This window comes from Antechinus flavipes, chromosome 1 (assembly GCF_016432865.1).
Source record: "Antechinus flavipes isolate AdamAnt ecotype Samford, QLD, Australia chromosome 1, AdamAnt_v2, whole genome shotgun sequence".
Taxonomy (NCBI): domain Eukaryota; kingdom Metazoa; phylum Chordata; class Mammalia; order Dasyuromorphia; family Dasyuridae; genus Antechinus; species Antechinus flavipes.
Window position 1 is genome coordinate 353,461,227 of NC_067398.1, and position 15,700 is coordinate 353,476,926.

Consider the following 15,700-nt stretch of genomic DNA (forward strand, 5'->3'; position numbering starts at 1 on the left):
CTGAGCCTATGACCTATAGGCAATGCATTTGCCAAACAAAATCTTGTCCTGAGTCCTGTGCTAATACATTTTCTGTAATATCTGATTAATTTCCAGGTTCCCTTGACACTTCCCCAAACTGCTAATGCTCTTGTCTCTACCATATAGTGTCATCTGCATTGACTCTGGGCCAACTTTTACCCCGTGCAGCAGGTCTTTCTGATCTCCTATGTTGTTTTTGGCTGGAAAAACATATCACTCTTTCCTTTAATTGACTCTGTCCCTCCATAATTTTAGTTGAGGTATTATTTTCAAAGTATTTGGTAGAGAATGTTGGGAGAGCTTGGCTGAGTATTTCCTCAGCTTTTTATCCAGGTAGAACAAATATATTTTTCTTAGTGAAGTCTGGCATTAGTTGGCTGTCTGGTATAATAATTAATAATAATAACAACAATAATCATACTATCATTTATATAGAGCTTAAAGATTTGAAAGTATTTTACATACATTATGATTTGACTCTTATAGCAGTCTTGTGAGTAAGGTTATTATCTTAATTTTATAGATGAGGAACCTAAGATTGAGAAAGGATACATGGTATTCAGAATCAAATCTTAAGTACTCCAGTTCTCTATCCTATGTACCACTAAGCTTCCCAGTGGATGAAGAGAGAGACCACAAACTCAAGATGATCTGGATTCATGTTTCACCTCTGACACATACTGAGTATGTGATCATCTTGGGCAAATCTCTTAACTTCTCAGTGGTCTAGGCAACTCTAAAATTGTAAGTTTCAGGATATATGGGGTTTCCCCATCTGGGAGATCCCTATATCAATGAAATCACAAGGTCAGTATCTATCCCTATCCATAATTTGATTAAGTGGTGTGTGTGTGTGTGTGTGTGTGTGTGTGTGTGTAAGTTTAATATTTATACAAAGATCAGATGTCATGATTAGTGACTGAGAAATAAAAGTGGGAAGATATCTTGATTTATCCTATGGTTAATAAACTATTGTCATAGTGAAAAGGACCTGTTCTTTCAGACTTTTTTTAAGCTTTTGAGAAGTACTTCTTTTCACAGGTGCTCATGAGTTTATACAGAAAGTAAAGCTCTCAAGGGCTGTCCTTGATTTGGACTTGGCAATTTATCTTTTTTTCTTTCACTGTTGAAGTTATAGTAGATTCAGTGGATAGGTTAACATTTACTTCATGCCTTTTGCTTAGTATGTCCTAAACTAAGGTTCTTTGTATCCATGAGATGTAATTTTCCAATGTTAACAGCCTGTTCCTTAAATATCAAGTATGATTCTATTGGGAACTAGATTATAGCTTTCTGCATTTCATTTACTTACTGGTGTACCTATAAAATCAGACTAAAAGTGAGGAGGAGAGGGTAGAAATCCCTCTTGCAGAATTCATTTTGTCTTTGTAATGCCATCATCTTCTGAAGGATTTTAATGTTATGTTACTGACAAAGTAAAAAACTAAAAAAAAAAAAAAATTACATTTACATAATATTAGAATTTTAGAGTTGGAAGGAGCCATAAAAATTATCTAATTTAAAATACTATTCAATCAATAATATCATTTTTAATTTTATAGAGATACATGTTTTTGTGTTTACATATATGTACACATATAACAACACACACACATATAAAACATACATACCAAGAGAATGAGTGTTAGATTTTGCTTATATACACATTAGTAATGGGTACTTCTGTACTTTATACATAGCTTTCTATAATATAGAAAATTAGATTTGGAAGGAACTTTAAAAGTCATTTAGTTCAGTTTTTTCATTTGTGGGTAAGGAAATTGAGACCCAAAAGAGTTAGATGACTTGCTCAATGCAGTTGTTAATTCAGTCATTTCTGACTCTTCGTGATTTCATGTGTGATTCTCTTGGACAAGATGCTGGGATGGTTTGTCATTTTTTTCCTTCAGTTCATTTTAAAGATGAGAAAACTGAGGCAAACAGGATTAAGTGACTTGCTGAGCGTCAAACAGCTAGTAAGTATTTGAGGCCGAATTTGAACCCAAAGTGAGTTTTCCACCTCCAGGCTCAACAATCCACCCATTGAAGCCACCTGGCTGCCTAGATGATACAAGATTGCTTTGCCATTTTTTTCTGCAGAAGATTAAGGCAAATGGAAGCTAAATAACTAGCCAGCGGTCACACAGTTAGTACATTCCTTAGGTTTTCCTGATTCTAAATCTAGTACTCTTTATCAGCTGAGCCACCTAACTGCCTTGCTCAATGTTACACACATCTTTTGTTGTCAGCAGTCTTTTCAATGTATGTATGCTTCCAGATGATCTGAATTTAAATCCTTCCTCTGATACTACCTGTGTAATAGTGAGCAAGTCATTTAATTTCTCTGGGCATCATTTTCCTCATATGTAAAAAGAGTGGGTTGGAAGAGAGAACATCTGAGGTCTTTTCCATTTTTAGACTTAAATTCTTAGGATCACTTCACATCCAGTACTCTTTTTATTTTACTGCCTTCTAAAATAGCTATTCTAATTTTTTTTTTTAACAGCTCTTGTTGAAAAGAACCCGTATTCATCCTTTCCCCCCTCATCTTTTAAACATATGTGCAGATTTTTAAAAACATATATTAAATTGAACTGTTCTTGGTATCCCCAATCACTGGGCATTTATTAAGTACCTAATATCCTACACACTGGATATTCAAATTTTAAAAAGTGGGATAAATTTTGTGTTTACATTCATCTGGGACTACATGATTTTTTAAACAGATAAGTAAATAAAGGATGATTATGAAATTATTTTAATGGAGTTAGTGATATTTCTATAACAGATGGCTGTAAATCTTTATGTCCAGTCTTAATTTCTCTTCTGAGCTCTCAACCCTCTTTATTAAATAACTTGAAAATTTTCAATTTGATATGCCATAGACTAAATTAAACTCAACATGTCCAAAATAGAATTCATTTTCTTCCAAATTTCTACCTTTTCCTAACTTGTTTATTTTGATTGAGGGTATCACTATCCTTCTTTCCCATGGTTTCTAAAAGACTAGAGATGGCAGTTCTGTGATTATATCTGCATTTTTTAAAGTATCCCCAAAGATTTTAATTTTGTTTCTCTGTTCAGAGAAATATATATTTGGATTAATGTATGTATACACACACATCTGCAGGGAAATCGATTTAGGTTGTTGTGGAAATAGATGAGCACTATGTAAGTACAAAACTGGTAAAACTCAAAATTTGAGCCTGAAATTATTGATCTACCATTCAAATAGCACTTGTCTACTGATAAAATACTCTTATCTACAAAACTAACTATTTTTAAAAAATATATTGCTTTTTTAACATTATCTTTATTTTCTAATATATATCTCCTACCCAATCTCCAACCAAATAAGACATCCTTTGTAACAAAGATTAAAGAAAAATGTAAATCAGGAATAAAATTTAAAAGAGTATATTCAGTGTTCATATCAATAGTCTTCCACCTCTGCAAAGATAGAGAAAATACATTTTTTTTTTTTTTCATTACTCTAGGATCAAGCTTCTTGATCATTATGATTACATAGCATTCAGTTTGGAGAAGTTCCTGGACTTTTAAGAAGAGAAAACTATATGAATTATGGAAAAAAAGTACAAAAAGTACATCTTAACAAACTTGGCTGAAATTCTACCACCCTTTAGAAAAATTCCATTTTCTTTCCTTTTTCTTTAAAAAAAACAAATTTGTCATGAGAGTATATGCAGTTGTGGTTCTCTGCCTAATACTTCATGTCATCTCATATGTCTTTCCCTCTTTTGACATATAATTTATATTTCTTTTTACCATATTAATATATATTTATGGAATAAAACAAGCATTTCTATAACAGTATAATAAAATATGATTATATGAAATGGCACATCTTTTATATATAATTTGCTATTCCTTTCAAATATACAACAAAAGTATCATGTAGATTTCTTCTTTTTTCTTCCTTCCCTCTAACCCCACTCTAGAGAGACTTCATTAGACACATATAGCTATATAAATAAATACACACACATATAAACACATATACACTATCTATACATGCATATATTTATGTACATATTTCTGTTCATCAGTTCTTTTTCTGGATTCAGGCAACATCTTCTCTTAGTTCAGTTCATTTTCTTCTTCATTATTTCATGTAAGTCTTTTCATGTTTTTCTAAAATCATTGAGTTCACCATTTCTTATAGTACAATAGTTTTCCTTCATAATCATATACCACAGGTTGTGCAGCCATTCCTCAATTGATGGGCATCCCTTCAATTCTTAGTTCTCTGCCACCACAAAGAGAGTTGGTATAAATATTTTGAAGAAATAGGTTTATTTTCTTTTTCCTCTCATTGTCTTTGAAATAGACCTAGTCTTATTCCAGGATCAAAGGGAATAAATAGTTTAATAACTCTTTGAGCATAATTCCACATTGCTCTCCATAATAGCTGGATCAGTTCACAATTCCACCAACAATAAATGTGTTCCAACTTTTCCACATCCAATATCTGTTGCTTTCTCCTTCAATCATTTTAGCTAATCTAGTAGATATAAAATGATATCTCCAGGTGTTTTAATTTGCATTTCTCTAATAAATGGCAGCATTTTTTTTCATATGATTATAAATTGTTTTGATTTCTTCATTGGAAACTTGCCTGTTTATATCCTTTGACCATTTATGAATTGGGGAATTACTATATTATATAAATTTGATGAAGTTTATAATGGTAATAGTCTTTAAAATAAAATAATTTTATCAATTAAAATAAACTTATTTTATGTTCATTTTTATTGACATCAATTGTATTGATATATTATACTATAGTCATTCTTTAATTATTGGACACATAGTTTTCATATTTTTTCTATTACAAACAGAGAAAATGTGAATTTTTTTGTACAAATAGTTTCTTATGAATATATTGGTATAGAGACTTTGCAATGCATTGGATCAAAAGATATGCTTAGTTTTGTGATTCTTAATTGCATGTTGCCACATTGCTTTCTAAAATGTTTATATCAGTTCTGTAGTCTGAGAAGTAGAATATTATACCTGTTTCGTCCTTAAGGAAAAAAAAAAATACTTATTGGTTAAGTCCTTTGGAATTGAACAACTTTGAAGAGTGTGATTCAGAACTCTTTAAAAATGATTATAGAAATCACTTGGCAAGACAGTCAAGAAGCACATTCGTGATATTGTATCTACCTTGTATTGGCACTATAGTTTGATGTAATGGATGATTCTTCTGAGGTAGGTAGTAATCAGTAGTAGTAGAACAGTAAGTAAGTGAGGTGACTTCATTTTTCCCTTTTGTATTCATGCCCAGTGCTTTTATATTGTGGTATAATTAAGTTTTATATGAAATTATTTTATAGATTTAATAATTTTGTAGATTAAGTTTAAGAACTCTTGTTCTCTACCGAGAAGGGATATTATTATTATCCTTAATTTTGGGGCTAAATAGAAAAAGCAGCAGGATGATGGTTCTATATTTCTGAAGTCTGAGGATAAAGATTACAATTTCTTGTAAAATAAAAAATGATGAACTTTTTTTTTTTTTAATTTTCTAGTCCGAGTGGTAAGAAGTTCAGAAGCAAGCCTCAGTTGGCAAGGTACCTGGGAAATACTGTTGACCTTAGCAGTTTTGACTTCAGAACTGGAAAGATGATGCCTAGTAAATTACAGAAAAATAAACAGAGACTACGGAATGATCCACTCAATCAAAATAAGGTTTGTTTATTCTTTATGACAAAATTCTCTAGAACATTTTACAATATATTTACCCATCATATTTTTTTTGTTAAATTTTTAGATTGTCATTACCTTTTAATTGTCATTCCCACTGATTTTTTTTCCTGCTGCAAAGATATATAGCATGTCAAATGTAAACAGCTTATTGTCTTATATTTGATATTATATATCTATATAGTGCAAATCATTTGTAAATCATTTAAACAATTCAATTTCCCTCAGAAAAAGTAAAATATACCATTTTTTAAAAGGTGAATGACAGGAGGAGGGTAGAATGGGGAACCTGCTTGGGCTGTTACTTAGAAGAGGTTTCTTTATTCATGTTCACTATTGTATTTATTTTTGTTTTCTGAATTAGATAATCAGATCATAGATTTAGAGTTGGAAGTGACTTTAAAGATAATTTACTCCAATTCTCTCCTTTTACAGGTGAGGAATTGAGTTCCAAAGAGATTGTGACTTTCTAGCTTTTTCCAGATCCTTTTCCCTGTCTTCATTAAAATATATTGTAGACTTTATGTAATTAGCTACATAACTAATTAGCTTCTTAAACTCCCTTTTTGTCTGAGAAATTTTTACAGCCATAGATATGTAGGCATATAAAAAAGAAATACAAATCAAACATTTCCTATTTAATAATCATAAAGAAATTTTTCCTTGGTGTACATATAATTTTATCATTTATTAAAGATGAAAGCCAATCTGTATACTAATGAGATGGATGTACTTGTTTATTTTTAAATAAGAATTAAAGCTTGGAGGGCATACTTTTACTGTTGCCAAATTTTTCTTGACCCTCACTCAGTTGTGCGATGTCATGTGGGGTTGCAATCCACAGTTTAAGAAGCTTTGTTTTAAACAACATCTTGTGTGAGTTAAGAACACAGGCAACCTTGACTTATGTACAAATCCAATGTTCAAGTATCAGAAATATTTACTAAGATTCTGCTGTGTATAGAATTTCATTTGCTGGGGAAAATAACAAAATTTCATTTAGGGTCTAGTCCCTTATCCAATTTTTAGTCTAATAGCAGAGCATAAGCATATGCAGAAAAAGGATAATACATTAAAATTGTGTGAGGAAGAATGCTATGTGAGGTCAGAGTTGAGATTATTTCCAATTCAAAGGATGTAGAGAGAAGGTTTTCTGATTTGAGTTGAACTTTAAATACTTGGTAAGAATTCATTAGATTGAAAGTAAAAGAAAGAGGACAATGAACATAGTTAGATGGGACAATATGAACAAAAGGATGGAGTTGGAAAATCATAGCAGAACAAGAAAAGTCATCCATCTTGTAGAATTTAGGATATTGCCTAGCAAGAGAACAGTATAAACTAAAGCTGGAGAGGTAGGATGATGCCAGATTATGAAAGTCTTGCATCAATATTTTTCCATTAGCTTTAATTTTTGTAAACCACTTCAATATATAGTCCATTACTGTGGAATCCAGACAAACCTTAGTTTCAGTCATGAGACACCAGTTTACCTAAGGCAAACACATAATTAATTTGAACAGAAAACTTGAAAGTATACAGGAGGATTATGATGTCATTGATAACTTTTCCTAACTGAATTTACTTGATTTTTCCTTTCTTTTTTTACTTCCCTGATTAACTCTTCATCACATTCTCTGTACTGGCTATTTTAAATCTCTCTTCTTATACCTCTTATACCATTTCTTTCCCCCTCCTTTTTAGAAGAGGATTCCTTCGCCAACTATAAATATAGAGTGTAAAAGTAAACTTTTCACTTGTGCTTTTGATAACTTTCTTATCATTTCCTTCAGTAGCTTACCATCTTGGTCATTGCTTTCTTTTTCTCTTCAGTCTCTCCAGATCCATTGCCTAATAATATGTCCAAGAATTATCAACCTTAAACATCTTTCACTTTGCTGTTCTGTTCTTTTTACAAATAACCTCCTGGAAATGGTTGTCTACACTTGTCCTACTCATTTTTTTCAATGACTTAACAACTCTAACACCACTTGATCAAAACTGTTTCTTGCAAGATTAGCAATGAACTCTTAATAGTATTAAATACAATGATCCTTTCTCAGTACTTATTCTTGATTTTTTACAGCTTTTGACACTGTAGAAAAGTCCCTTCTTATATTTTTTTTGCTCGCTTGACTTTTGTGATTTTATACTGGCCTTGACTCTGTTTATTTGTCTTACACTTCATATTCAGTCTCCTTTACTTCTGTTATCTTTTTCCTTCTAAGTGTGGTTATTCCCCAAGCCTCTGTCCTGGATTTACTTCTTCTTCTTTTTTTTCTTCTTTCAATTGGCAATCTTAACTAACATCTGTGGATTCACTTATCGATGACTTTCAAATCTAAATATGTACTTTTTCCCAGTCACTTAGGTTCACAATCTTGTTTGTTAGTCTTGTTTGACTCTTCCTTCTTTCTCCATTTCTATATTCCATTAGTTGTCAAAGTTTGTCAAACTACTTCTACTAAACTTGTGAAATCTTTTCCCTTTTCACTCACACAGCTTCAAGTAAACATATGTAGGTATATGTATATATCATATGTAAAAATATATGGGTATATATGTTTAACCTATATTTGATTGTTTGCTGTCTTGGCGGGGAGGAGGGAAAGAGAGAGGAGAAAAATTTGGAACAAAATTTTGCATAGGTTAATGTTGAAAACTATCTTTGCATATATTTGGAAAAATAAAATACTATTTCAGAAACAGAAAAAAAGAAAACTATCTTTGCACGTATTTGGAAAATCAATTCACTACTGAAAAATTATGTGTATATTATATACAAATATATATGTAAAACATATTTACACATGTTTATTAACTTAAACACAAGTTAGATCGATATTTTATTATACGTAAAAAATAATTGGATATGAAACTGTTGGTTATCTAGTATGTACAATTTATTGTTTTAAAATAAATATGTAATTGATTAATTGTGTAACATCCAAGCCATCTTGTCTGTAATTCTTTCTGGCCTTCTGTTTCTTCACCTAATTTAATAATAACTAACATTTTAAGAGTGTTTTAAGATTTGTAAAATGCTTTATAAATATTATCCCACTTAATCATCACTAACCTTTAAAAGATGGTTATTCCCATTTGAAGAAGATAGTGCTTAAATGACTTGCCCTCAGGGTCATTCAGCTAGTAAACTGTTGAAGCTAAATTGAACCCAAATTGTACATATCATGCCTCATTTGGGCATTTTCAGTGTCTCTTTCATGCTTCGGATAAAATACACAAGTCTTAACTCTGGCTTTAAAGACTTTCCACAGTCTCACTTCCATTTGTCTTTATTAGTATCATCCTTCATACATTCCTCATTCCCATCTTCTGCTGGCTCCTGATTGTTCCCCACATATAACAGAGTTTCCTCCCCCTTCTTGATTCTTTTGCACAAGTGGTTGGCTGTGTCCAGAATTAACTCCTCATGATAGATGCAGCCTCCTTTGTGAGGCCTTTTTGTTGTTCCACTCCCTTCTCCCTACCCTTATAGCTCCAGTAATTACTTTTATTTGTGTGCATATGGTTTCTTTCTCGTATATAATGTAAACTCCTTAAGGACACTGTTTTATTTATTTATTTTTGTCTTTGCATCTTCAAAAGCCTGACAAAATGCCTTGCATACACAGTAGGTAGTTATAGATGTTTGCCTTAAGTATGTAAGAAAGACTTTTAAAAAAAACTGTCATCTTGTGAAATTTTTCTCTTTTTATCACACATTGTGAGAAAAATGTTTTTTTTTTTTTTTAAAGACATATTAAATAATTTATGCATGGATAGAGTGCTGAGAGTCAGGCTGACATCTTCCTGAGTTCAAATCTGATTTGAGATGTTTGCTAGCTATGAGATCTGAGGCAAGTCACTTAACTGTTTGCCTCATCTTTCCTCATACATAAAATGAGGCAAAGAAAGAGTTGTCAAACCACTTTAGTATCTTTGCTAAAAAAAAAAAAAAAAAAAATCCAAATGAGTTAAGTTGCACAGGAACACTAAACATGATTTGATTTTTTTTGTTACTGCATACCTTGCTTGCAGGTTTTCCCATGATTTCTTTACCTTACTGAAAGAAGGATTAATGAAGAGATATAGTTTTCCTTGAATTGATCACCAGCTTTGTAGATTTGTTCGCTGAAGTTAGTGTTCACAGAAATCAAATCATTTTTTCATATCAGATAACTTTTTCAGAATACTTAGGCAAAATATATTTTAGTTATATAAATTGTTTTGAAAATAGGCATGTATGAACTTGGATGTTGCTGCCAGTTTTCTGAAAGCAATAAATTTGGTTCCATGCATAAGTGTTGGAGGAAAAGGCATTTTCAACTAGGAAGAGAATAATCTGTTTAATGGCATAAAAAACAAACAAATCCAAAACACCTTTTCCCCCCCAGGCTATGTCACTTCCATCCTGTCTCTATTGGGCAAAATATACCTCTTACAGGGAAGGAAAAACCTTTCATTTGCACTACAAATATAAACTCTGGCTGGGAAAAAAAAATATACATATATATTATGCATATATATATATATAATATGTGTGTATATATATGTAATATATGGATATTTTTGGTAACTTTGGCTTCTAGTTGTGTGGGATAACAACCCCTAATTCAAAATATTCAGAGATATCTCAAGGCGAACAACAGAAACTTTATTAGAATCTCTCAACAAATGGACAGTTCACTCACCTGGAGTCTTAGAGGAGGGCCGATTTCACAAAGGCTAAGAGATAATTTAAATGATCAGAAAAAAAAAAGTTACAGAAATTATTTGCCCACCCTTCTCCTGTTAATCCTTCTAAAATCATTAGCAAACTCTACCTTTATTCCTTTATTTGTCTCTGGATATAAGTGGGCTTCTGTGGCACTAAGGTCTTTGTTAATCAAAAGCTGTTTCAAAAGAATCTATTCTGCTTATAAGGTTAATAATCAATTAAGTCAGAGGAGTTACAGATTTCTAAAACAACTTGGTTTTTTCTCAGGCTTTTCTCAATCACAAATAGAGATATTAGACTTCTCTAATATCTAATCTTTGTGGTGATTTTCTTCTTTTAAAATAATATAAAGGTTTTCTCTGGGAGAAGGCAGGTTTCTTGGGGAGGTTTTCTGGAGGCAGCCTTAGTTTCAGTTGAAAGTAATAATCACCCAAAAGCAGCCAGGTGCTGAAAGTTCAAATCTTTTATTGTGTCCTTCAATATAGCCCGGTTAGTTTTTCTTAGAGGCCTCTCTCTCCTTGGTTCTAAGAGCTCTTGCAGCTTTGTCCTTTGCTTCTGGCTCTGCCCTCCAGCTCGCACTAAGATAAAAGTGGTAATGAATTTTTCTTGCCTCCTAGAGAGGGCTTCTGGCTCTCCCAGAGTAATCCTCTCCAATCCCAGTCAATGATCCAAAGTAACTCTCTTCGGATAGAGGGCTTCTGGCTGAACTCACTTGATGCTCCCCTCTCAATCTAATTCAGCTGAACTCTCCTCTCCAAGAGCCTCTGTCTGTTTCTTATATATGAGAGAGTGGGATTGTGGGATATCTCCCAGCGTGCTCTCTGGCCCTAAGAACTTCAAGGGAGGTGTGAATTCGGATATCTCATATTAAACCCTGAAATTTCCCAAATGTGTGAACTCCAATGAGTAAAGGTGTGACTCTAATATCTTCAGGGCATTAAATAGTCAGATTATTCTCTAAGCAGTTATCTCTTAAATATTTTCTCTGGGAAAGTCTTTGTTCTTCTTCCCTGAGCCTGATGATTAAATCCTTGGTGCTCAGTCTTATTATTCTGAGAAATCCTCAGTTTCCTGTTTCACTCACAGTCAAAGATTTAAGCTGAAATATAGTTTAGACTTTTATTTTCCTTTTAGTAAGGTATATAAATGATTTGAAATTTTGAAGCTAGATTATATTCTGAAAGGTTTATTCTTAATATTTCTGTTCCACTGTCTCAAATTATTTGATTTAAAGTACTTAAAATTATTTAGAATTATAGGCTAAAAGGGCCTTTAGAGGCCATCTAATAATGCCTACCCTTCCCCCTCATTTGACAGATGAGGAAATATGCTCCAGGAGAAGTGACTTGCCTATGGTTATATAAGTAATGTCAGAAGTGGATTTGAACCCAAATATTCCTTCTCAAAGTGCAATTGCCATGCTGCCTCTCTTTTACATAAATGTCAAAAGCCTTTTCATCGTGTTATAAGAAAGAATATAAGATGTCCTTGAAGTCTTAGTTAAGTTTTGAGACACCCTGTATGAGTAAATTTGTTTCAATGTATTTGAAGTGCCAAGAAGATTGACATAAAAGTTTGAAACAATTTTCATTAGAATATATATTTCATAATAATATTTAGACTTGGAAGGAATGTCAGAGTTCAGTCTCCTCATTTTATCAACTGGAAAAAACAAAGGCTTCAAGAAGTTAAATTCTTTAAGGTCGCACAATTAGTTAATGGTGAAATCTGGTATCCAGTTCTTTTAACTTCAAGATTAGTATTCTTTTCAGTATTTTCATAAGCCAATAAAAATAAATTAGTTCAATTGTCTTCATGTGTGTTGTTTTTGTCATTAAAGAATTCTATTTGCATTTACAGGGTAAACCAGACTTGAATACGACATTGCCAATTAGACAGACAGCATCTATTTTCAAACAACCTGTAACTAAAGTCACGAACCATCCTAGTAATAAAGTAAAATCAGATCCTCAACGAATGAATGAACAACCACGTCAGGTAAGAGTATCTTCAGTTTTCCAGCCTTACAATTCAGTATTCAGTATTATGATGGGAAGAAATTCAAGTAAATTAATATTAATTTTCATTAACTTTGCAAAGTAAGCCTTATATTAGAGAACTACACACAAAAAAGAAAACAAAAATATCAAGTGAATTTTAAAGATATTTTGTGGAATTTGGTTATATATACTATTAATACATAATTTCTTCATATTTTAGGATAACCATTTAGATGTAACCTATAATGGTTTGACAGTAATGAATTTCAACTTTAGTATTGTACCCTTTAACCCTTCCCCATTAGAAATAGAATTTTTAAAAGTTTCTAAGGATAGTGTTTCATAAGGGGGTGAAATGTAAAATTTATTTATTTTTAATAATGGACTTTATTATCAATTCAAAACTGACTTGCTTTTGATTCTTTATTTCATTAAATCCCCTTTAATTATATTAAATGATTTTTTTATCAAAACAGTATATTATATTTCTGTATATATTCTCCATTTTTATAAAATTTAAACTCCCTTTCATCTTTATATCCAACTGTTCACTAACAGAATCTATTCTTAGAAATTAAAGTATGCAGTTATTATCAGAAAGGCCTATCTGTTACATAATAATGTCACATAGCTAGAGGACAGACTTATAAAAATTTTCATAGGTTAGAGAGATCTTTTATTCCTGTTGGTGTTTGAAAAGTTTAGTTCTTCATTAGTTTTTAGTAGTTGTTGTGGATAAAGACAACGATAAATAATGATGTTCTCTTTTTTCCTGCTTCTTCCTAGTTAAGGAACAAAAAGTACTGATTTACTTACAACTTTGACTTTTGCTCTTTCATTCCCTTTCAAATTCAGTTGTCTCACTCTACCCTTTCATTTAATTTTATTTTTCATTAGTCCCTTAAAGTTTTCATCTTCAAACTTCATAAGGATTTGGCCAAACTTTCAGACAGTTGCTCTAGAAGAGGCTGTTCGTAAAGAAATTCAGTTCCCACATCCTCTGTAGTGTTTTTTCCTCTTCAGGTGAGCCAGGAAAACAGAAGATATTTGGAGCCACATTGGATCAGCATCTTGCTATAGATGTCTCAAGAATTGAAGGTCTAAACTTGCTTTACTGTTGGTCCCCAAGAGAATCAACAGGGGCCATGTAAGTGTATCACATCCAATCTAAAAGATGCATACCTGCATGTGCCTTTAGGTTCTTGTCACCACTTAGGTTTTTCTTTGAGCCATTCATTTTTTTGGTACCAGGCTTTGAACTTCTGTTTGATCACTGCTATAGTGATAGTCATCAAACTGCTGGTGGTTGGATCTAGTACATTCATTACAACAGTGAAGGAATTCTGCCATTCAGAACTTTGTTTCCTTGGGTAAAAGTCTTCTGATTATTTTCTTTTTTCAGATACTGTCTAAAGTCTTGAACATCTTTTCCTTTGGCTTTTTGGTGTTTAAAAATTCTCTCCTATCCTAAAGATTTTCATTTAGTGATGATTTTTAGTACATGATTGGATAAGACTTTACTTTTAAGGGAGGGTGAGTGGGTCCAAAAGATAAAGAAGGTGGAATGATGTCTTTAAATAATAACTTTTTGATTGTAGATTTTAGTTTTCTATGTAGAATAGATAATGTTTTACAGACACCATCTTCTTCTTTTCCTGATAAAAAAATATCCAGTAAACTCTAGTGTCTTGATCATAGACCAGAATGAGTAGTGTTTCAATCATTTGAAAGATAAATTTACTGATAATTGTATTTTTAATAATTATTACATATAGTAGTTACATAGTGCTTTAAGGTTTCCAAAGTGCTTTATATATGTTATCTTATTTTTTAACCATAAATTTTGTATTCTATTCATATTAAAATGACTTTGAAGATATTAATATGCTGAAGTGAAAAATTAAAAGAATAATCTTAAATTTCGGAAGATGACTTTAGCTTGAATTTCTACCCCTCCCCCACTAAAACAACAATCTCCCATACCCTCCACTAAATTCTGTAATCAATTTGTTTTTTTGGTCTTCCTTTTTTCCTATTGTAGGTAGGAAGTATTAGAACTATGGAGGAAAATATTTCTTCTAAAGTATGGCGTATTATGTAGTTTTATCTTTATCCTTTTCTGGGTAGAAATTTTCCCTAGAGGATAATAAAATTTAATTATCATAGGACAATTACCAATTTTTCCCCTTTTTTATCTTCAACCAAGTTGATACTGTTTGATAATTCTTTAGTCAGTATTAAATTAGAGAGAGGATTCTGTTTTGGGCTGGCATTGGAAAAGATAGAAAGAAGAGGGAAATTTATTCTGCTAGTGTTTTAATAGGTCTTTTTTTTCTGTTCTCTAACAACTATACTGGTTAAAATTAATTATAAAAAACCAAATAACAACTTGTAAAGAATCATTGGAGCATAGCATTTGAATTGAAAGGAACCTTAAAAAAATTTTTTTTTCCCCTCAAGAGGAAACAGATTTTTTAAGTTTACTTGAAAATAAATCAGAGTGAGTTCTTACTGTTGAGATAGTACTAGGACATATATAAATAGCCTCCCCTCAAAACTCTTAATTTGATTTTGATACTTTGCAAATTTATTGAATTGAGTTATGAGATGATTGCTAAATTTACTTGGCGAAATTTTTTAAAATTCATTTATCAATTGAATTAAATGTTGTTTTGTTTTATATTCTCATAGTTTAATAATTGAATACTTAGACTAATTCATGATTCTTCACTCTGAGTTGGAAAGCAGAAAACATAGTTCTTTTTAAGGACTTTGATATTAAAGCACAGACTTAGATTTAGATTTCCAGAGTAGTGGAATTTTCTTTCCATGAATAATTTTGAAGCGAATAATTTTGAAGCTATTAATTTGTGAAATAATTAATTCAGATAATAAAATAATTCTTCCAGACTATGCATTAAACAACAACAATAATAGTAGGTAAAAGTTCTGTATTGATATGTGCCAGGATCTGACCTAAATGCTTTTTGATTATTATCTCATTTGATTTCACAACAACCCTACATGTTAGGCTTTATTATTATTTTACACATGAGGAAACTAAGGCAAACAAGTTAAACATATTGCCCAGGATCACACATCTAGTAAGTAGCTGAAACAGAATTTGAACTGGGACAAAGATATTTTAAATCTCTCATAGAATCCTTTGTTTTCTTTAATATTTGTATTGCTCTTATATAAAAAGATGTCAAACTTTGGTTTATTTTCAGAA

At 31.6% G+C, this 15,700-nt stretch overlaps 1 protein-coding gene across 1 annotated transcript in view; it reads left to right on the forward strand.

Moving 5' to 3' along the window:
• The window catches only part of MBD2 (methyl-CpG binding domain protein 2), an 83,358-nt gene that overhangs the window by 24,139 nt on the left and 43,519 nt on the right, over positions 1-15,700 (forward strand). Inside the window, exons 2-3 of the mRNA XM_051969617.1 lie at positions 5,574-5,733; positions 12,329-12,466. Of these exons, the coding sequence (XP_051825577.1) occupies positions 5,574-5,733; positions 12,329-12,466 (298 nt within the window). The remainder of the gene's footprint in view (positions 1-5,573; positions 5,734-12,328; positions 12,467-15,700) is intronic.